Source organism: Phyllobates terribilis, unplaced genomic scaffold (genome assembly GCF_046119375.1).
Source record: "Phyllobates terribilis strain yellow unplaced genomic scaffold, ASM4611937v1 Scaffold_5__5_contigs__length_657084704, whole genome shotgun sequence".
In the NCBI taxonomy this organism is placed as follows: Eukaryota; Metazoa; Chordata; class Amphibia; order Anura; family Dendrobatidae; genus Phyllobates; species Phyllobates terribilis.
Genome location: NW_027362765.1, coordinates 622,592,633 through 622,614,964, shown reverse-complemented (window position 1 = coordinate 622,614,964; position 22,332 = coordinate 622,592,633). Strand labels below are relative to the sequence as shown.

Here is a 22,332-nt window from a genome sequence, read left to right as displayed (position 1 = left end):
AGCCTGACAGCGTCTGCTGAAGAGTCCGCCAGGAAGGCCGATGCTGCCTGCATTAGGGGTAGATTTGAAAGGATTCTATCCCTAGAGACCTTTTTATCCTTAAGCTGGTCCTCCAACTGTTGGAGCCACACCATTAGGGATCTTGCCACACAGGTGCCCGCTACCGCTGGCTTCAGGCCTCCTGCTGCAGCTTCCCAAGTATGATGCAAAAAGGAGTCAGCCTTTTTATCAAGGGCATCTTTTAGGACGCCTGAGTCCTCCAAGGGCAGGGAAGATTTTTTGGTCGACCTGGCTACAGTCCCGTCAACTTTGGGGATCTTATCCCAAGGCTCAGAGTCCTTCTCTTCAAAGGGTTACCTTCTTTTAGAGAAGGAGGGTAAGGTCCCTGATCTTTCTGGTCTCTTCCACTCTCGGTCAATGAGGCCCTGAATTTTAGTGTTTACCGGAAAGGAGCGTCTCTTTTTTTCTCCAAGGCCCACAAACATAACGTCTTCCCGGGATCTGGATGCTTTCTCCTCCCCCAGACCCATGGTTGATCTGACTGCTCTAACCAGTCTGTCCGTACTCTCAATGGGGAAACAGGGTCTACCGTTATCCGATGAGGAAGAGGATGATGAATCACTCAGCCACAGATCCTCGGACTGGGAGGAATCAGAGTTGGAGGAGACATATCTATGGGATCTTTTCTTCCCTCTAAGCAACCCCTTCAGGGACCCCTGAACCTCTGCGTGGACTATAGACTTTAAATTAGATGCGAAATCCAGGGAATTTTCCGCTATAGTTTTAGCAAAGCAGTTTGGGCAAAGCGGCTTTTGCCAATCTATGAGCAGGGAAGTTTGGCATAGGGCACACATTCTGTGCTTTTGCTTGGCGCTACTCTTCTTAGGCTCCTATAAAAGGAAGCACATAAGAGACTTCCCATTAATAAAAGGTGACATTCACGAAGATCACTCACCCCTGGAAGTCACAAACGGGTACCGGATCCGGAGGCTGTAGCGGAACCGATGATTACTTTGTGGATGGACCAGAGGCGCTTGACACCTTGCTCCTGCGGCTGCCACTGCGATTGCTCGAGCGGCTGTCGGTGTGAGAGGCATCCCTCTGCTTTTTCCATTGCTGAGGGGGGGGGGGGGGGTTAGCTGCTGCTCTTGGCTATCCTGGTCAGCCATGCTTCAGAAGCGTACCACGCTTTCAGGATAACCCCCCCCCCCTCCTAAAATAGGGCCATCCAGCACCTCCTCCGGTTCATGGGCCCTCCCCCCCTTCCCAGGCCGGAGCTCCATCGAAAAAAAACGGCCTGGAACGCTTCACAGGGCGCCGCCATCTTGGATTGGGCACCGCCTCCTGACATCATCTGGCACACCTCTCCCAGCGTGCCCCGCGCCGTGACATCAGGCGCGTCATACCCGGAAGTTACTGCGCGGCCGGCAGAAGCGGCAGGGGGAGGGCGGCGCAGCGGTCTACGGGAGGACGGAGCCTGCCTCAAAGCGTGCGCCCGCTCGGACGCAGGACCCCAGGGGAGCTGCAGACGGCGCTTCTGGAGACTGGAACCCGGTGCACAGGCCAGTGCCCGCTCTTCCACACCGGAACAGCCCCAGGTAAGTCTTCTTTCTTCCAGACAGGTTCCCCATCAAGGACAGGAAACCAACTGAAGAGAGGGAGAGGTACCGCCCTTTTATTTCAGACGGTTTCCTGTCCTTGGTGGGGCAGATCTCTCTCTCCAGGTGTGCTGTCATGGGTGAGGGGAAAATTATAACTTTCAAAAGAGCATATCTGGCATTATTTCTTGCTAGGTAGCACAGTAGGGTCTTTACTATGCTATTATTTTTATAGGACCCATCTATCTGGCACACAGTCTTTGCAGCACTAATTGGTGGAGGGATAATCACAGTAATTACATAATTTTTGAAGTATTGGGGTCACTTTTCCACGTCGGAAGAGCTGGCGGGATGGGAAAAGATGCTGGAAATGTGAGAAGTCAGATGGTCTTTGTACAGTGTGTATTTTTATGTAGAGGAAATATTCATATTATAATATTATGTATTCACTGTGTAGTGGTGATGGTTGAGGGCATTGTGTAGCAGTATTATTTTTGCCTTGTGTTGTAGTAGTTTTGGCAATATTGATCTTTGCATTGTTTATTTTAGGTTAGCAACATTGCTATACAGTAAATATATATGTATATATCCTCTTAAGTGGTGGGGAGGTTGTATGGAGAAACATGTACTTTGGGGCTTGGGTCCCTGATCTTTTAGGACCCTAGCAACGCCCATGGTGAGCAGAGAGGAATAAAGACAGCAGACAAATCCAAAGATCTGCTGATTGGTGCGTTGATGGAGCAGGACTCAGAGCATAGTACTGTGGCACCTGGACAAAGTGAAAGCTCAAAGTATCTAAGATGGAGTTTTTGATACTTTTTCTCTGGGAGTTTGGAAAAACCTGCAAGCAATACCATCTGTCCCGTGATCAGTGGGCACAGTACTTAACTTCAAGGCTCAAAGGCAAAGCCTTGGAAGTTTTGCAGACCTTTCACCAGAGCTAGATGGGGACTATGACGCTATACGAGAGGCCTTGGTCAGGAAATACAACCTCACCCCAGAAGTGTATCGGATTGTGTTCCGGAATCTACAGCGGGGATCAACCGACAGCTATGCGGATGTCGTGAGCACCTTGAGGACCACGTTCCCTCAAAGGATCCGAGCACTTTGTTACCAGCTTTGAGGAACTAGAAGATATTATGGTTATGGATCAATTCCTCCACATATGTCCAATGGATGTACGATAATTTGTGTGCGATCGATAGCCAAAGACTGCTGATCAGGCTGCAAAAATTGCTGACTCTTATGCGGCTAACAGGATGCCAGAAGCCATCGGGATTCAGTTGGAGTGGAGGTAAGACAGTTGGGGACCCCTCTCCCTCTGTCAGCCAGTCACCAGGACATTCTACATCTACTTCCTCCGGGGCACCTGGGATCAGACCTTCTTTTAATGATACACGCCGCTGTTTTAACTGTAACAAAGTGGGACATGTTAATGTTAGTGTTGCTTGCCTTAATAGGAAGAAAGGGCCCAGTATGACCACCAAGCCACCGGGGCGGGGCCCTCATCTTCTGTCTTATTTGAGGCTGGCTCTGATGTGAGGAAAAATGAGAACTGCTAAACAAACAGCTGTGGGCTGATATTAATAGCCAGTGAACATTGTTGGCTATATATTTTAAATTTAGGCTCTGTGCCCATGATCCGGACGTAGCTGCGCTTTGGACGTATATTTTTGTTGCAACCAAAACATTGCATTCTATTGAATGCAGGTAAATCCACATGTGTTCACTTAACCATGAGGATTTACCGAATTCTATACATTCTAGTGGTCAAATTTCTGTTGCTTCTGCTACCACTTTAGTAAAAACTCTAGGCACTACAGCTAGCCCGAAGGGAAGGGACGTGTATTGGAAATGCCTTATCTCACCCTCCAGCTTCATCGCCACCTTGAGGTATTTTTGATAATCTACATGAATGGGTATGTGGTAGTGCTCATCTTTAAGATCCAAGACCGCCACGTAACAACCAGGAAAATGTAACTTTATTACTGTACTCTAAGTTTCCATTTTGAATGTGGGAACCTTCAAATATTTGTTTAAGGACTTCAAATTATGGTTCTGAAGGAGCCATTTGGTTTAGGTATCAAAAAGAGACGGGAATAGAATCCTTTTCCTCTCTCTACCTCTGGGACTTCTGCTAGGACCGATTTTTCTATCAGGTCCCGGACCTCCCTGTGTAACGCCAACTGTTGTTCAAGGGAGTAACGTGATGGGGTAACCATAAAACTTTCCTTGAGGTAGCGAATGAAACTCTAATTTAAGTCCTGATTTCACCAAGGCGAGGATCCAGCTACCAGCTGTAATACTTTCCCAGGCTGGGAAAAAGGTAGACCTGGGCTTGGCGTCATTGTCCTGACTTTCGGGCCCCCTGCAAAGAAGATTCAAATAACAGTCCCCTACCTTTCGGTCTGCGGTCTTCATATTTGTCCTGATCTTTTGTTGGTCTCTGGCAGACAAATTTCCTCTTCCGGAATGACCTCTTGTAGGTAGGCATGAACACCGAGGGAAATCCTTTTTTAAATCCCCTGCTTTTTCCATAGCAGAATCGAACAGGTAATTTCCTTTGCAAGGAATGGAACATAGTCTGGACCTGGCTTGGGTGTCTATAGGCCAAAATTTTAGCTACAGGGCTCGCCGAGCAGCATTTGACAGGGCGGCCGATCTTGCCACCAACCTTACCGAATCTGCAGGTGCATCGGCTAGGAAAACTGCAGCGCCCAGAACCAGAGGAATGGTAGAAAGGATTTGCTTTCTTGAGACCCCTTCTTTTAATTGAGACTATAATTGCTCTAACCAAATCATTAGAGATCTGGAGGTGCAAGTAGCTGCCACCGCTGGTTTTAATGCACCTTCTGAAGTCTCCCAGGTACCTTTTAGAAAGGCATCAGCCCTCCTATCAAGCGGGTATTTTAGTGCTCCCATGTCATCAAAGGGTAGAGACAATCTTCTAGACGCTTTAGTTATGACTACATCTAGTTTAGGGGCTTTGGACCAGGAAGAAAATGAAGAGTCTTCAAAAGGATATTTCTTTTTAAATAAGGGTGGAAGGGAACCTTTTCTTTCAGTTTTTTTCCATTCTTTGTGAATTAACCCTTGGATTTTGTTATTCAAGGGAAAGCACCTTTCCCTCTTCGGATCTAGGCCTCGGAACATCACATCCTCAAATAATTTTTCTGCCCTAGTATCCACAATACCCATGGTGGTACGGACCGCTTTTACAAGAATATCGACTTCGTTCAGAACAAAACAATGTCGGCCAGGGTCACTATCAGAGGAAGATGCTGACTGGGAGTAATCATCTGAACTTTCGGCATCAATGGATACATCAGAGTTGTCAGACACTGGAGAAGGCTCTCTATCCCGTCTCCCCTTCGTCTTTTTAGAAAGGACCTTGCCTATCTAATCTTTAATCAGGGACCTCAATCCTGAAGAGAAGTTATGGATTTCTTCAGCTACGGTCTGATCAATGCATGATTGACAGAGCTTTTTTAGGGTAAGAGTCTGGCAAGGGAATTTTACACAAAGCACACGCCCTGTGCTTTGACTTGGAGACACTCTTCTTCCCCTCGAAAAATTAACAAAAGAAGGGATACAATTATCAAGTGAACTTTCACAAAGATCACCTACCCCTTTGCTCAAACAAACGGTACCGGGTTTGCCGAAGGATCTTTCTCAGCCGGCAGTTTCTTCCTTGGGGCTGCAGAAATTTTCCTCCTGCTTGAGCTATTTTGGCTGGATCTTGTGGACCCAAGCTTCTCCATGGAACGGCTGCTCCCTCCACTGGTACGAGGGCGATGCTGAGCCACTTGTTCTTGGGGCTCCCCAGGCAACAGTTGATCTTGTTGCTGCTGCTCACAATGCTTTATCATTAAACACACATGAGATGAGCTGGGAAGCACCCCAGCAGTGGAACCAGCCATTCTTATGCTGGCCACTGCCAGGTACCTTCGGGTCACCAGACCCTCCAGGAACGAGCACGCCCCCTCCGGCGCATCTTCTGTCAAAAACTCGGGCACTTCCGGGTTACCATGCAGCCGCCCACATCACCCGGCCGAGTAATCTGGCTGCGCTTGCCGCATCATCCGTCCACGCCCGCCGCCTCACCCTCCGGCACAGCCTGCACTTCCTGTATGATTTGCCGATGAGAACTGCAGAATTGCAGGCTTCCAACCTGCCATCCGAGCCATGCTTGAGTGGTCCATCCCCAGGCAGGGGAGGCCAGCTCATATTACCACCAACGGAGCAGGCCCCCTTGAACTCACCGTGGCGCTCCCAGGGAACCCGCGCCAGCCGAGGCAGAGAATGCATCCTTGCCTGAACCGGCCAGCCAGGTAAGCCTGACAGGTTCCCCCATTAAGGACAGGAAACCAAACTGAGGCGGAAGAGAGGTGCCGCCCTTTTAAGCCTGTAGGTTTCCTGTCCTTGGTGGGCAGATCCCGTCTCTCGTGGTGCTGTCATGGGTGATCGAATAAATTACTATTTTTTCTACTAAAATGTTGCTTCGACCCCAAGTTTGTAATTTTCAAAAGGGGTAATAGAAGAAAATGTTACACAATTTATCTTGAGTACATCAATACTCCATAAGTGGTTGAAAACTACTTTTCAGGCACAGTGCAAAGCTCAGAAGGGTTCAGAGCACCATATTACAGTGCAGATTTTGCTGTTATGGTTTGCGGGTGCCATGTCACATTGGCAGAGACCCTGAGGTCCCAGAACAGCAGAAACTCCCCATAACTGACCACATTTTACAAATTACACCGCTCAATGAATTCATCTATTCATCATAATTATATTTTTAGCACAAAAAAAAACGTTTTAGCCCCAGATTTTACATTTTTATACAGGGCCATGAATAAAAATGGTGCTGAACGTGGCAATACCCCATATGTGGCTGTACAGTACTACTTAGCCATACGGCGAGACCTGGGAGGGACGGAGCGCTATTTGACTCTTGGAGAACAAGAATTATTGTAGAATAATTTGCGGACTCTATATACATAGCCCCCAAGTGCTGGAAAAGCAGAATCCCCCCTCATTTCACTACATAAATGCCAAACTTGTTGACCCAAAATGTGGTCTAGGCATACTGTGGGGCTCCAGAAGGAAGGGGGCATCTGTAGTTGGGGGCACAACATTTTCAGAATTACTTTTGGGAGGCAAGGGTCATTTCACTTTTCCAGAGCCTTTGTGCTACCAGTAACATGGAAGCCCCCTATATTTCCGTTAACAGATGACGAACATGAGTGGGAAATTGCTTTTTTTTTGTGGATTGAGTTGAAGTTTTATTGGGAACATTTTACATGTTTTGGATCACATTTATCCATCAATCTACGCTGAGAACGTACATCGGGGTTTCTATCTGTGATGAAACGGCAGCAAGGAGACCCGCAGAATCTCTGTTGCCATACTTGTGATGGATCCACACCCCGCCACCCGCCTGACGTCACAATTACGTCAGACGGAGTACGTGGTACGGACCTGCCCTCTGCGCCTACGTGACGTTCTGCACCCCCCTCGAGGACACGCAAGGTCAGATTGGTACAGTACTGCACAGACACCCCCTGGCCACACTGGTACAGGAAGGCACCAGAGAGTGAGTAGAGGAGGCCCAGTCAGTCACTGATGTGCCACCACACTTGCTCACACCCCTGACAGGCTGAGAGGCTCTTTCACTAGCTCTAGTGAAGCAGAGCCTGGTCGGCCTGGGAGAGCTGCCACCAGTTTCTAATTGATATAACAGAATTCTATCAGGCTAGAAACCAGCCCGGTAGCGTATTCTATAGATCTAACAACAGACATAAGGTTCATGGATCAAGATAAAAGAACAGCCGAAGATTAAATTATATATTTATTCGCCTTAAGGGCACACTAAACAATGCACTATATACATAAGGGTTATACATACACAGTGATCAGAGTTACAAATACAAAAGCATGGGGACAAAAGATATAAAGCAGTTATTACAAGTTACTGGTTTAGATGAAAAGGCTGCCACATGGGAGGTGTGGGGGCCCTCTCTTTGTTGTTGCAGGACTTTCCCCACACGACTTTATGTTATGACCTCCCCAGGAAGAGGAGATGGGCCTGGGGCGACAGGATCTTTTAACCTCTTTGGGTCACTGCCCTTACGGCCTCCGGGCTGGACCTAGATCCCCACCTCTGGCCTCTCTTGGCTAGCAAACTCCCAAAACTAAAAATGGGCCTTACGTCCTTACAGGACGGTCCTAGGGAGAAGGTTCTGCTGTCATCGGATCCAGCTGGGCCCCTGCTACGCGTGGATACCAAACATTGGTGTCCTAGGGACCCCTGCAAGGCTGTGCTGGGAATCTCCCCATCTGGGAACGCTGGACTGTGTTTAAAGCTAGGGTGACTTCCCCATTTCCTCAGGTTTCCAACAATTTTGTGTATCACTCGGGTGTATCGTTTTCCCTTAACTCGCTGTTGAATTATAGTTTCTTAAACGAAGGGAGAACATGGCCAGGGGATGGGCCGTCCTGTGCCACTCACAGCTGCTGTGATAGATCTCAGTCCCTGCTTCTCAGCCCCCCTCCCTTCTGCTTGCTGCAGTGGTGTCGGATTTGCATATGTAGAGCTCTGTAAAACCCGCCTGCCAGTGCACAGTGAACAACAGGGGATTACCTTGAATATCTTCACACCATCTAAATCTCCAAGTGATGCAATTCAGAAGAATCCCCTTAGTTATCCATTCACTATAATGAGGCAGCAGTTACTCTGGACTCCGTCTGGCCTCTGTTCAGCAGTGTCCTTCATTTCGGAAGTGCACAAAACTGTGGCCAACGGCACTTTGATGCATGCCTAAAAAGACGGACACCGCTGGATCACAGGTAAGACGGCGTCAACAGTCCATCTGCCTCATCACAGGGAAACGTCCACCGGGGTATATCCGTCTGAATCACATATTTCTGAGATTTACATAGAAGCCCCGATGTAAGCGCTCAGCGCAGGATAAATGTGAGCTGAACCTTACTACGTTGTTTTGGGAAGCAGAATCAAATCAACAGCAGGTGAAGAATTGGTTTTATTTTTTACGCCGTTCCTCATGCGGTATAAGTGATTAGACAACTATTTTTCGGGTCGGTATTACAGCAACACCAGATTTTCTATCGGGTTTTTATGATTGGCAGCGGTCACACACTAAAGACATTTTTTTTTTTTGCAAAAACTCATCGCTATATTTTGAGAGCTATAATTTTTCCATATTTCGACCAACAGTCACGTGATGGCTTGTTTTTTGTGGGACGAGTTTATATTTTTTATTGGTACCATTTTCGGGCACACAACATTTTTTATCGCTTTCTATTCTGTTTTTTTGGGAGGCAGAATGAACAAACACCATCAATTCCGGATTTGTTTTTTTGAGGATGTTTTTAATGCTTTTCCGCGTTTGGAAAAATTGGTAAGACAGCTTTATACTTCGGGTCAGTAGGATTACAGCGATACCACATTTATATATTTTTTTTTATGTTTTGGCGACTTTACACAATAAAAACTATCGTATAGAAGAAAAATAGTTTTCTAAAAATAACCCCCCACGACAGCACCAAAAGAAGGAGGATGTCACCCCACCCTAATATGGACAGGAAACACAAAGAGGTTAAATAGCCCCTCCCTCATCCTCCCTCCAGTGTTTTTCCTGTCCCTATTGGGATGAAGAGGTCATCCAGGGTGCTCTGTGATGGCGGCAGACACCCAGCATACCTTTAAGCTGGGCAGCTGGGACCGGGCAGTTTTTTCTCCTCCTCCCCTTATGCTGCTCCCGTCTCCTCCGGGACTCGGGACCTCTGTCCCCACCGAGTCTGCCCATGCGGGTAAGGTCAGGTGGGTGTCGGGCTGGAGGCCTCCTCGAGCTCTCCAGCCCTGCTCCTCCCCCCTCTCAAGGCGGCCTCCGGTGGTCTCCATAGTGGAGAGACGCGCGCTGGATCCCGGAAGTGACAAGGACCGCTGATAACGTCACTTCCGGTGTGCGTTCCACCCTGGAACGCAAGAACTTGGAAAAGGCCGGAAAGTGACGTGGGACGCCGAAAAAGGGTCCCTTAGGTCACTTCCGGGTCTCTCAGCAGTAAAAAAAAAAAAGGAATAATAAATAAATAACCCCGCAGGTGATCGCAGGTGTTCCTGCTTCACCAATTGGACCAAGGGAGAGGAGTCTTGCCACCCCCCTCCCCAGGGAAAGAGGGAGAGCGCCGAGTCCAGTCGCCTATATAAGAGCCCTGTACTGAAGACATCTAAGGTAGGACCTAATCAGTTTTGTATTTTTACACTGGATGGTCAGGAATTTACCTTCTCCATGTCTGCGGAGCCCAGTGCAATTCCAGTCCCAGTAAGTCTGGCACTGGGGGTCCTTTCCTAGGTGCAGGTTAGAACTGATACATTAATTACCCTTCTCCCTTTTTTTTTTTTTTAAGTGGGACAATGATCCTGCACCAGGAAATAAATCTAGCCGGAAATGTGCTATATGTTCAAAAAAAAATATTTTCTTCAAGCAAAAGATATTTATGCCAGAAATGCACAGAGAAGATTATTAGGAAAGAGGAGCCGTCACTCAGACGAAATTAAAGGGATAGTCAGTCAGGAGGTTCAGTCTTCATTGGCCTCCTTTTCCTGATCCACTTCTGATTCGCCTCCAAAGGCTAAAAAGAGGAAGATTTCCCTGGAAGAAAAATAGAGACTCGGACTCCCAGGACGAAGTATCCCTTCCAGAAGACCTTATAGAGGAAGGTGCACTCATCCCAGCAGAGGAAGGTCTGGAAAATAAGAAATATTATTTTTCAATGGAATTTATGGAAGACCTCCTCTCAGCAGTAAGAAGAACGATGGAAGTGGAAGAAGAGAAGCCCACTAGATCAGTCCAGGAAGAGATGTTCGGTGGTCTCCGCTCAAAGAAAAAGATGGTGTTCCCGATACATAAAAACATTCAGGATCTAATCCTAATCCTGGACAAATGGGAAAATCCTGAAAGACGACTGAATACACCAACAGAATTGAAAGACAGGTTTCCAGTAGATGAAGAAACCTCAAAATGTTGGACCGAGATACCTAAGGTCGATATTCAGGTGGCAAGAGTCGCTAAAAAGACAGTATTGCCATTCGAGGACTCGTCGCAACTAAAGGATTCTCTGGACCGCAAGATGGACAGCCTTCTCAGAAAATCCTGGGAAACATCAGCAGTCCTTCTCAACACAAATGTAGTCTCCACGTGTGTTGCACGGTCCATGTCAAGATGGCTCAACCAGCTTGAAGAGCATCTGGCTATGGGCACATCCAGAGAGGAGATACAAGCTTCCCTACCTTTACTGCAGAAGGCCACTGACTTTCTGGTGGATGCTTCAGTGGAATCTGTGAGGGTAACCGCCAGGGCCGCAGTCCTATCGAACTCCACAAGGCGAGAACTATGGCTGAAATCGTGGAATGGTGATGTGGCCTCTAAAAACTTTGTTCCATTCCCTTCAGGGGAGAATATATGTTTGGCCAGGCCCTTGACGACCTCCTGGAGAAGGCGGCTGATAAAAAGAAATCCCTGCCTGAACCTAGACACTACAAGAAGACCCCCTTTCGCCCCCCTCGGGAACAGAATCCCCAGTACAAGGGGAAAGGCAAGTCCGGTCGATGGAGCTACCCCAAAGGGGGGAAAGATAGGAATATTTTTTTCCCAAAAGGACAGCGACAACAGAAGTGGTGACGCCAGAGCAGTGGGGGGGGGCGAATCATGAAATACCTTCCCCAATGGCAAAAGATCTGCTCCAGTCAATGGATCTTGAAGGTAATTCAAGAAGGGGTAAAGATCGAATTCTCCTCATATCCTCCAAGAAAAGTAAGGATAACTCGTCTAACCTCCCCGAGATTAAGAACTGCAATGATGTCCGGCCTAAAAAACCTACTATCCTCAGGGGCTATTTCACCGGTCCCAAAAACAGAAGGACACACAGGCCACTATTCACGCCTGTATATGATAAGGAAACCAAACGGCACCTACAGAATAATAATAAATCTGAAACCCCTAAACCAATACATCATCTACAGAAGATTCAAAATGGAGTCCATCAGATCAGCAGTTCCCTTGATAGGACAAGGATAGGTGATGGCAAGCATCGACTTACAGGACGCATACTATCACTTCCCTATACATCCAACATACCAGAAATTTCTAAGGTTTGCGGTGGTTCAAGACGATCAAACGTTACATTTTCAATTCAACGTATTGCCATTCGGGATATCCTCAGCACCAAGAATATTGACCAAAATTATGTCAGAGGTAGTGGCTTCAAATCAGAAAAGAAAAATCTGCATCATTCCCTACCTCGACAACATCTTACTTGTAGGTCCCTCGGTGGAAGCACTCCAGGAAGATCTGCAAAGAACTATCCAAATCCTGACCACCCTAGGGTGGTTGATAAATCATCAATAGTCAGACCTGGTCCCTGCCACAGAAAAAACGTTCCTGGGTGTCCTACTAGACTCCGCCAGACAAACCTCCTTCCTACCAAAGGACAAACAGATACTTTTGAGATCCAAGACATCGAATCTGAAGACCCTGAACAGGGTAACCCCTAAGGTTTGCCATGTCAACCCTTGGCTCCATGACAGCCTGCATCCAATCCGTAGCCTGGGCTCAGGCTCACACCAGGGTATTGCAAATCCATATTCTTGCACAGTGGGACGGATCCCCAGACTCCTTAAACAGGAAGATTATGATCCCTCATTATGTGAAAACATCCCTGTCATGGTGGCTCAGCCCAAGAAACCTAGGAACAGGGGTTCCATGGTCTCAGTTCCCTCTGATAACAGTCACGGTAGACGCCAGCAAGACTGGATGGGGAGCTGTCGTTGCTCTAACCCCCTTCCAAGGGGTCTGGACAGAAGAGACCAGCAGGAGATCCTCCAACTTCCGCGAGTTAAAGGCAGTGGAGGAGGCACTCAATGTCGAGTCCAATCATTTCGGGCAAACACGTTAAAGTCTATTCAGACAACATGACTACCGTAGCTCACCTGTCCCATCAAGGGAGTACAAGATACGAGAATCTAAAAAGTATCTCAGCAAGAATATTCTTCTAGGCGGAAAGACAACTTTGTTCCTTATCAGGTCTGCACATAAAAGGCTCAGACAACATCCAGGCTGATTTTCTGAGCAGAAGAAATATCCATCCGGGGGAATGGGAGCTGGATTCAGACATTTTCCACATGCTGACCAGACAATGGGGTCGTCCGGAGGTGGACCTCTTTGCAAGACGCCAGAACACCAAGGCAGAAAAATACTTCTCCCTAGATCCAGACGACGTATGCCTGGGGATAGATGCATTCGCTCACCTGTGGCTTTTCCATCTGGCTTACGCTTTTCCCCCAATTCCATTGCTACCCAGGACCTTACAGAAAGTAAGGACCAAGGAGGTCAAAATAATTTTGATAGCCCCACATTGGCCCAAAAGGAGCTGGTTCTGTGCACTAAACAGTTTAAGCATAGAAGGACCCCTCATTCTACCAGCAATCAAAAACCTTCTCCATCAGGGTCCAATACTCCATCCAGATCCCGAGAACCTCCATCTAGCGGCCTGACTTCTGAGTTCACAATCCTGAAGGCAAAAGGACTCTCAGACCGAGTAATTCATACCCTACAAAAAAGTAGGAAACAAATCACAAACTCCACATACAGCAAGATATGGAAGACCTTCCTAACATGGTATAAACCAAATCTACCAGATCTTCGGCATCCTGACATGACCCAGATCTTGGATTTTCTACAAGAGGGGCTGGAAAAAGGCCTTAGCCCTAGCACCCTCAAGGTTCAGATCGCGGCACTGAGTATCTATTTCAACCAGAGCCTAGCCGAACACCGATGGGTAAAAAGGTTCATGACAGCAGCTACTCGTCTGCGTCCCAGAATAATCAACCACGTTCCCTCCTGGGATCTTATCATCATCCTTAAAGGTCTGACACTACCACCGTTTGAACCTTTGGCCTCAATAGAGCTGGATAAATTAGCCTGGAAAACAACATTTCTAGTAGCGATTACCACTGCCAGGAGAGTGGGAGAAATCCAGACCTTCTCGGTGAATGACCCATATCTGAGAATCCTGGATGATAGGATTATTCTACAACTGGACCCATCTTTGTTGCCAAAGATAGTCTCAGACTTTCATAGGTCTCAGGAGATAATTCTGCCTTCCTTCTGTCAAAACCCAAAAAATAAAAGGGAAGAAGAATTCCATACTTTGGACGTAAGGCGGGTTGTTCTTCACTACCTCCGAAAGGCAGAGGCCTGGAAGAAGGATCAGAACCTCTTTATTCAGCCATCTGGTCAGAATAGAGGGAAGAAGGTCTCAAAGGTTACCATCGCTACTTGGATCAAGAAAGCAATTGTGGAATCATATCAGATCCAGAATCTCTCACCACCAGAGAAACTGAAAGCACACTAGCGCTTCCCTCAAGCAGATATGTAGAGCAGCTACATGGTCCTCGGTCCATACCTTCACCAAGCATTACAAACTTAATTTAATGTCCATTAAAGACTTGGCCTTTGGGCAGAAAGTGCTTCAGGCCATTGTCCCTCCCTAAACATGAGTCTTTGGTACTCCTCCTTTGGTGCTGTCGTGGGGGGTTATTGGAGAAAATAGAATTAGACTTACCGGTAATTCGGTTTCTAATAACCCTCCACGACAGCACTGGTAATTCCCTCCCAGGCTTGGTTAGCCAATCATTTAATTTGAATAAATATAATTTGAAGCATCCATACTTGTGTGGTCCTTTATAAAAACAGTGGAGGGAGGATGAGGGAGGGGCTATTTAACCTCTTTGTGTTTCCTATCTCTATTAGGGTGGGATGACAACCTCCTTCTTTTGGTGCTGTCGTGGAGGGTTATTAGAAATCAAATTACTGGTAAGTCTAATTCTATTTTTGTATCGCTTTTTTCTGAGAGCTAACTTTTTATTTTTCCACTGACTGCGTGGTATGGTGGCATTTTTTTGGAGGGACAAAATGACATTTTAGCGGTACCATTTTTATTTCCATTTGCCTTTTTTCTCGCGTTTTATTACACTTTTTGTTTGGCAGTATGATGGAAAAGCATTGTTTTTTGCTCGGGTTTATTTTTTATTTATTTTTTTTACGGTGTGCGCAGAAGGGGTTAATTAGTGTGACAGTTTTATAGATCGGGTTGTTAAGGATGCGGCAATACCAAATATATGTACTTTTTTTGTTTTTGCATTTATTGGTTTCATTTCGAGGGGATTTTTTTTTTTAGCTTGAAAACTTCACTTTTTTTTTTTTTTTCACTTAGTCCTTGTATGGGACTTCAATTTTTATTTTTCTGATCACTGGTCTAATGCAATGCAATAGACATGTATTGCCTGAGACCTGACAGTTTTACACTGGCTGAGCCTTGCAGGCCATCGTACGTGGTAGACCCGAAGGTCATTATGTGACCTCCGGCTGCCATGACAACCCAGATCTTATCACAGGGGCCGTCGGAAAGGTAAGTGGATCAACCCCTCACTATCTTCTAAATGCCACGATCGCTATGGATCGCGGCATCTATAAGATAGCAAGGCTTAACATCATTGGGACCTGATCCAATCAGGCCCCGATGAGGTTACCTGTCAGAGCGGTCGCTCTGCACAGGAATCGCAGCGCTTTCAGGACCTTTGCGAGACCGATGACCATTCATAAACGTCGGCGCTGCACAGAGCCCAGCAAACTCCAACGTTTAAGTACAGTGGGTGATCGGGAAGCGGTTAAAATACTGACAGTACACCAGATAAAACATACCTTTTTGCTAAATAAAAGTATTAAAAAATGTTTCAAATAAATACTTTTGTATATTATCACATTTCTCTCAATAACCCGTTTAATTCATGGAAAAATAAAAAAAGTTACCTGAGCCAAGGCAAACCGGAGCTTTAGAGACTTGCCCTCTTTCATAAGACTTTGTAGTCGTTGGCTATGTAACATGTTGTCCAAAAAGATCCAGAGCTTCTGCACAACATCCTCCTCTAGGTGTAGCTTTTTCGTATGAATTCCAACCAAACTTTGGCTCACCCAGTCAAGCAAGAACTAAGTTAAAACAGTGTACAAAATATTTTTTTTTTCTTGAAGGTATTCATCACACTAAGAACTAACCAAGTAGTAGCTATACTATAAAGTCAAGACAGTGTTCAAAATATAGGGTGAATATCGTCTCGTGTTTTGGTTTTACTTTTACCTTACCTTAATAAAGGTTTAGTCAGAAGCGAAAAAAACGCTGCACAGTAAGAATACTTCCAAAATAGAAATGTTAGTGGTTTTTCCATCAGTTTATAATATGCAAAACGAATGAACAAAATAGAAATCTAAATCAGATCAACATTTGAAGTGACCGCTCTTTGGCTAAAAAAACAGCATCAATTCTTCTAGGTACACTTATACTTGTACACAGTTTTTGAAGGAACTCGGCAGGGAGGTGTTTCCAAATACTTTTTATAACTAACTACAGATCTTCTTGCTCAAATCCTTCTGTCTTTTCTTGAAACCCCAGGCATACTAGATGTTGAGATAAGGGCTCTGTGGGGCCATATCATCAATTCTAGGACTCCTTGTTCTTCTTTACATTGAGGATAGTTATTAATGACATTGACTGTAATTTTAGGGTCGCTGTCCTGCCGCAGAATACATTTGTGCCTGACACCTCCCTAATGGAATTGCATGATGGGGAAATACAGGTGTATATCACTAAATTAGAATATCATCAAAAAGTTAATTCATTTCAATTCTTCAATATAAAAAGTGAAACTCCTACATTATATAGAGTCATTACACACAGAGGGATCTATTTCAAGTGTTTATTTCTGTTAATATTAATGACAGCCAATGAAAACATAAAAGTCATTATCTCAGTAAATTTTAATACTTAACAAAAAATATCTGCAAAGGCTTCCTAAATGTTTAAAAAGGTTCTTTAGTCTGTTTCAGTAGGCTCCACAATCATGGGGAAGACTGCTGACTTGACAGATGCCCAGAAGGCAGTCATTGACACACTCCAAAGGTCCCAGAGTCAGTGCAGCAGTCTACCAGGAAATTTTAGAGCACTTCATGCTTCCCTTTGCTGACAAGCTTTTTGGAGATGGAAATCTCATTCTCCAGCAGGACTTGGCACCTGTCCACACTGCCAAAAGTACCAACACCTGGTTTAAAAACAACAGTATCACTGTGCTTGATTGGCCAGCAAACTCGCCTGACCTTAAACCCATAGAGAATCTATGGGGTATTGTCAAGAGGAAGATGAGACACCAGACCCAACAATGCAGACGAGCTGAAGGCTGCTATCAAAGCAACCTGGGCTTCCATAACACCTCAGCAGTGCCACAGGGTGATCGCCTCCATGCCACATTGCCGCATTGATGCAGTAATTGATGCAAAAGGAGACCCGACCAAGTATTGAGGGCATTCACTGAACATACATTTCAGTAGGACAACATTTCCGATTTAAAAAAAAAATTTTAAGCTGGTGTTATAAAGTATTCTAATTTACTGAGATAATGACTTTTGTTCTTTCATTGGCTGTAAGTCATAATCATCAACATTAACAGAAATAAACACTTGAAATAGATCACTCTGTGTGTAATGACTCTATATAATATAGGAGTTTCACTTTTTGTATTGAAGAACTGAAATAAATTAACTTTTTGATGATATTCTAATTTAGTGAGATGCACCTGTATCTGCCTCCCTATTTCCATTTGCCAAAATGCAGCCCCAGACATGCAGGTAACCTCCATCGCACTTCACTGTTGCCTGCAGACAATCATTATTTAACTGCGCTGCAGTCCTTCGCAGAAGAAATCTGCCTTCTTTTACAGTCAAAAACTTCACATTTTGAATCATCAGCCCAGAGCACCTGCTGCTGCTATTTTTCTGCTCCCCAGTTCCTATGTTTGGCCTTGTTTCCATGTTTAAGGTTTGTTTTTTTTTTAGCTAAAATTGTACCATAATGACCATTTCTGGCCACACTTCTCCAAACAGTAGATTAGTGTAGCTGCCAGTTCTGAGCCGATAGAACTCCAGGACATTTTACAATTTCGAAGGGAAGTAAGCATGATGTGTTTTATCTACAGCACTAAGTTTACTTTACCAACCATTGTATCTATGGTACTCAATATTGCCTATATGTGGTGCTTGTTTTAAAGAGCTTTAACAGCACATCTTGACCCCCCCCCCCACCCACACACACCGTCTGCTCTGACATCTTTGCCTGGGAGAGATCTTGCTGATGCAGTATACCTGGTATCTTGTTGCCGTTCTCACTCTTGCCATGGTGTTTGACTTGTGCCATGAAAAAGTCTTCCACAACCCCAGTTTTGTAGCAGTTTGGATGTTCCTCACCCAGTTTTAAGCTGCCTACACTACTGCTCGAGTCAGTTAAAGGGTATATCTGGGATTTTATAAAAAACAAAAAATGTGCCTTTTCACTGACAGGCAGGTAATTGTTCCTACCTGCCTGTTGTGCACGGTACAATTCTTCAATTGCTTCTTTTGCGTTCCACTGTTGACAGTGCAAGAATCCAAACGTCATTCTGACTGACAGACAGATCCCCGTTTCCTAACTCGGGGAGCCGGCTGTCAATCAGAATGATGTCTGAATTCATACCACATTGCACCAGCAGAGATAGCGGAATCCCTTGCAGGAGCAGTCTGTAGATGCTCCGTGCCAGGGAAGAACGGGGTCGTGCACAATAGGCAGGTAAGTTGCAATTACCTGCCTGTTAGTGCTTACAGGGCTGTGGAGTCGGTGTCCATTTTGGTGGAGATGGAGTTGGTATAAAATTGACTGACTCCTACTTCCAAAATCTATAATAAATTGGGTACAGTAGTTCAATGCAGTTTGTGGGGAATATTTTTTCATAAGAATTTGGGAAAGTTATGAAATGTCCTGTAAATGTCTGTCCTATTCCTGAGATGAATCTGTGCTACTGTAAATTTATCACTTAAACATGAGCCATGTATGAGGGAGTCACAGTTGGTGTCATGGAAATTGAGGAGTCTGAGGTTTGGCTTACAGACTCCACAGCTCTGAACTGTGCTTGGGTACCTTTTTTTTTTCGTTAATGTCCCAGATATACCCCTTAATGACTGTTTCAACCTACATATCAAAATTATTATTATTATTATCCGTTTGGTATAATAGGTTACTGATACACCCAACTATAATCCTACAAAAACCCTGACTTTTTGTAAATATAGAAAAATGGATGCGGTTTTGAAGATAAATGGCAGTCACACCAAATATTGATTGGATTTTTCTTTAGTTTTAGCGTAGGTGACAATTAAAAGGTTGTATACCCATTTATTACTCAGCAGCTTTAATTCTACCAATGCAGCTTCAAGATCATTTAGCCCTCTGTGGGCATCTCATCTCAGATGGCTTTTACTAAATCACCTGTCAGACAAAAGGAGCTTTAAAAGAAGTTTTTCACTACAAGGGCAGTGAAGACCAATCCCTAAAGTAGGTCATCCGTATCACATTTGCAGGAGTCCGACAGCCCTACTGGCCAGATGTTATCAACTCCAACAAGAGCTGGATGAAAACTGTGTACGGTGCAGACCACCACTCTCTGTCACACTGTTCAGTAGCCACTCTTGGGTGATGCAAATCATGTCTCATCTAGACAGGCAGGAGCCAATCGGCAGCATCCAGACAGACAGGGGCCACTGAGCAGTGGCGGAGCAGTGGTGTTTCACTTCAAGCACTTTTTACACCCAGTTGCTGCCGGAATTTTGAAAGGCCGATAGGTGGGGGTGACAGTTTTCAGACCCACAACGATTTGATACTGATGACATCTCATTGTAGTGGAAAACCTCTTCAAATATTTTAGAACATATGAAATATAAAACCACAAAGCAGGTGATCACACTTACCTGCGCCTTGTTTGGAATAAAACACTGATGGGAAATCCAAGCAAAATGTGCGAGTTTTAGCTTATGTTCCCAAGGAACTTTTGAGTTTTTCAGCTTCAAGTGGATACCAGAGTAAATGCCAGCCATTGTTTTATCCTCCTGGAACAAAACAAGAACAAAAAAAATCACGCAGGTGTTACTAGCTACATTTGTGGGCTGGGTACGCCACTTACTAACAGCATCTGTCTGTCCATACAGCAGTTCTGTGATCACAGTTCCTTGAGATGCCCCTAGACACATACCTGTAGGCAGGGATCGACGAAGTTATCTATATACAACGCAGGGCACATTGTGAGACCGTGCCGTAGGTTAGTGCACATGGGAGTGAGGTAACAGCTATTGCCACACCATTGGGGACTGGAGGTGATGGAGTCATGAGCTTAAGGAAAATGGGGCATTTGACCCAACTGCAGGGGAACTGGGGAGGACGTGTGTGGCTCCTCGTAGACTAGTGAGGACACCATTTTACTACTTGAAGGGAAGTGAAGGACATGCCTTTGATTCTTATGGGGTCTGTTCACAATATACATAGAATGGTAGAGTTGGAAGGGACCTCGAGGGTCAGTGTGTCTAACCCCCTGCTCAATGCAGATTTCACTAACCCAGATCAGACAGATGTCTGTCCAGCCTCTGTTTGAAGTCTTCCATTGAAGGGAATTCACCACTTCTCGTGGCCGCCTGTTCCACTCATTGATCACCCTCGCTGTCAAAAAGTTTTTTCTAATATCTACAGTAATCTGTATCTTCTCCCTTTCAGTTTCATTCCATTATTCTCATTTGCACAAGGAAACATGAGAAGCAAGGATGATCCCTCTATACTGTGACTTCTCTTCAGATATTTATAGACAGCTATTAAGTCTCCTCCTAACCTTTTTGCAAGCTAAACATTTCCAGATCCTTTAACAGTTCCTCGTACGACAGTTTGCAGTCCGCTCACCATTCTAGCAGCTTTTCTCAATATTCCAGGTGAGGTCTGACCAAGGGGGAGTAGAGGGGGATAATTACTTCATATGATCTAGACCAATGATGGTGAACCTTTTAGAGACCGAGTGCACAAACTGCAATCCAAAACCCACTTTTTTTTATCGCAAAGTGCCAACACGGCAAATTAACCTGAACACTGAGGTTTTGGTTTAGAAAAATAACTCTTACATTAGCGTGCTATACAATCTATAGCAAAGAGCTTATAAGCACTGCAATCCAAGGTTAAGACACTAGGCACCGATTGCAGTGGAGGTCCGCTTATGAGAATGGAGGATTTTTAATCAAAAGTAAAATTGATCAGTTGTTTGTTTTTACGTCTTTGTAATTGTAACACTTGATCATGGTGAGAATAACCCTTTAAAAGGGAAGGTGCTGCGATTTTTATTTTTGTATTAATAATTATTGATTATATAATAAATTATTTTTAATACAAAATTAAATTCACCGCTTTAACTTTTTTTATTATTATTATTATTATTATTTTATTCAACAACCGGGGGCGGCTGTTTGTATTTGCTGGTGTCTAACAGCATTTACATACCTCAAATACGGCAAGCCTCTATACATAGGACTCTGCAGTCTGTCTCCGACCGCATATGCTGCATTGAAACTGCCTTAGCTGTGAACCGGGCACGCCCTCTGGGCGGTCCAGGTCACAGCTATGGGAGATCGGCGCCATCTCTTTGAAGCCCACAGCTATGCTGTGAGCTCCAGTTTCCCCCTATTAAGGGGGAAAACTGTAGCGGAGGGTGATACATTACACTACTGTTACCTTGGATGGAGCGAGGTTACACATTAAGGGAGTAGTGGTGCAATGTGTGACCCCAGCTGCATCCACTTCTATTGGAGCGTCGGTGCAATGTGTGACCCCAGCTGCATCCACTTCTATCGGAGCGTCAGTGCAATGTGCGACCCCCCCTCCGTCCACTTCTATGGGAGCGTCGGTGCAATGTGTGACCCACGCGCCGTCCACTTCTATGGGAGTGACGGTGCAATGTGTGACCCCCGCTCCGTCCACTTCTATGGGAGCGTCGGTGTAATGTGTGACCCTGCTCCGTCCACTTCTATGGGAGCGTCTGTGTAATGTGTGACCCCCGCTCCGTCCACTTCTATGGGAGCGTCGGTGTAATGTGTGACCCCCGCTCCGTCCACTTCTATGGGAGCGTCGGTGTAATGTGTGACCCCCGCTCCGTCCACTTCTATGGGGGCGTCGGTTTAATATGTAACCCCACTCCGTCCACTTCTATGGGAGCAGTACTATAGTGGTCGGAGCGGGGTCACGTATTACACCACTGCTCCCTTAGAAATGTGTGACCCTGCTCCATACATTAGCTACTGTGTATCTAATCCCATCCTGTGTGATACACTCCGCTGAGCTCAATATCTAATCCCATAATGTGGTACACTACACTTAGTCATGTATCTAATCCCAGCGCATGATACTCTAACCCCAGTTTATGATACAGCGAGCAGTACCAACTATCAGAATCAGAGCTGCCAGCCGTCCTTGGTCACTCACTTGTCAGTATCACTGGCAGTCACTAACAAAAGGTGCGATACTCCCCAGACCAGCGCATCAAATCCCATCAATGTGTGAGGTACTCCCCAGACCGGCATATCTAATCCCATCATGCAATACATTACACGTATCTAGATACAGTGCTCAGTGTATTGTATCATGTGCTGTGAATAATCACATGACACGGTACTTGTCAGCATCACTGGCAGTCACCAACAAAATGGCTCCACACTGTGATCCTACACTTCTTCCTCTCTTATCCTGTAACACAAACACCCAGAAGGGGAGG

General features: G+C 45.5%; 1 protein-coding gene across 1 annotated transcript in view; it reads right to left on the bottom strand.

Moving 5' to 3' along the window:
• URB2 (URB2 ribosome biogenesis homolog) overlaps nucleotides 1–22,332 on the bottom strand; it is a 128,463-nt gene that overhangs the window by 70,402 nt on the left and 35,729 nt on the right. Inside the window, exons 2-3 of the mRNA XM_073686120.1 lie at nucleotides 19,502–19,639; nucleotides 15,488–15,664 (exon numbers count right to left, since the gene is read on the bottom strand). Of these exons, the coding sequence (XP_073542221.1) occupies nucleotides 15,488–15,664; nucleotides 19,502–19,627 (303 nt within the window). The 5' untranslated portion in view covers nucleotides 19,628–19,639. The remainder of the gene's footprint in view (nucleotides 1–15,487; nucleotides 15,665–19,501; nucleotides 19,640–22,332) is intronic.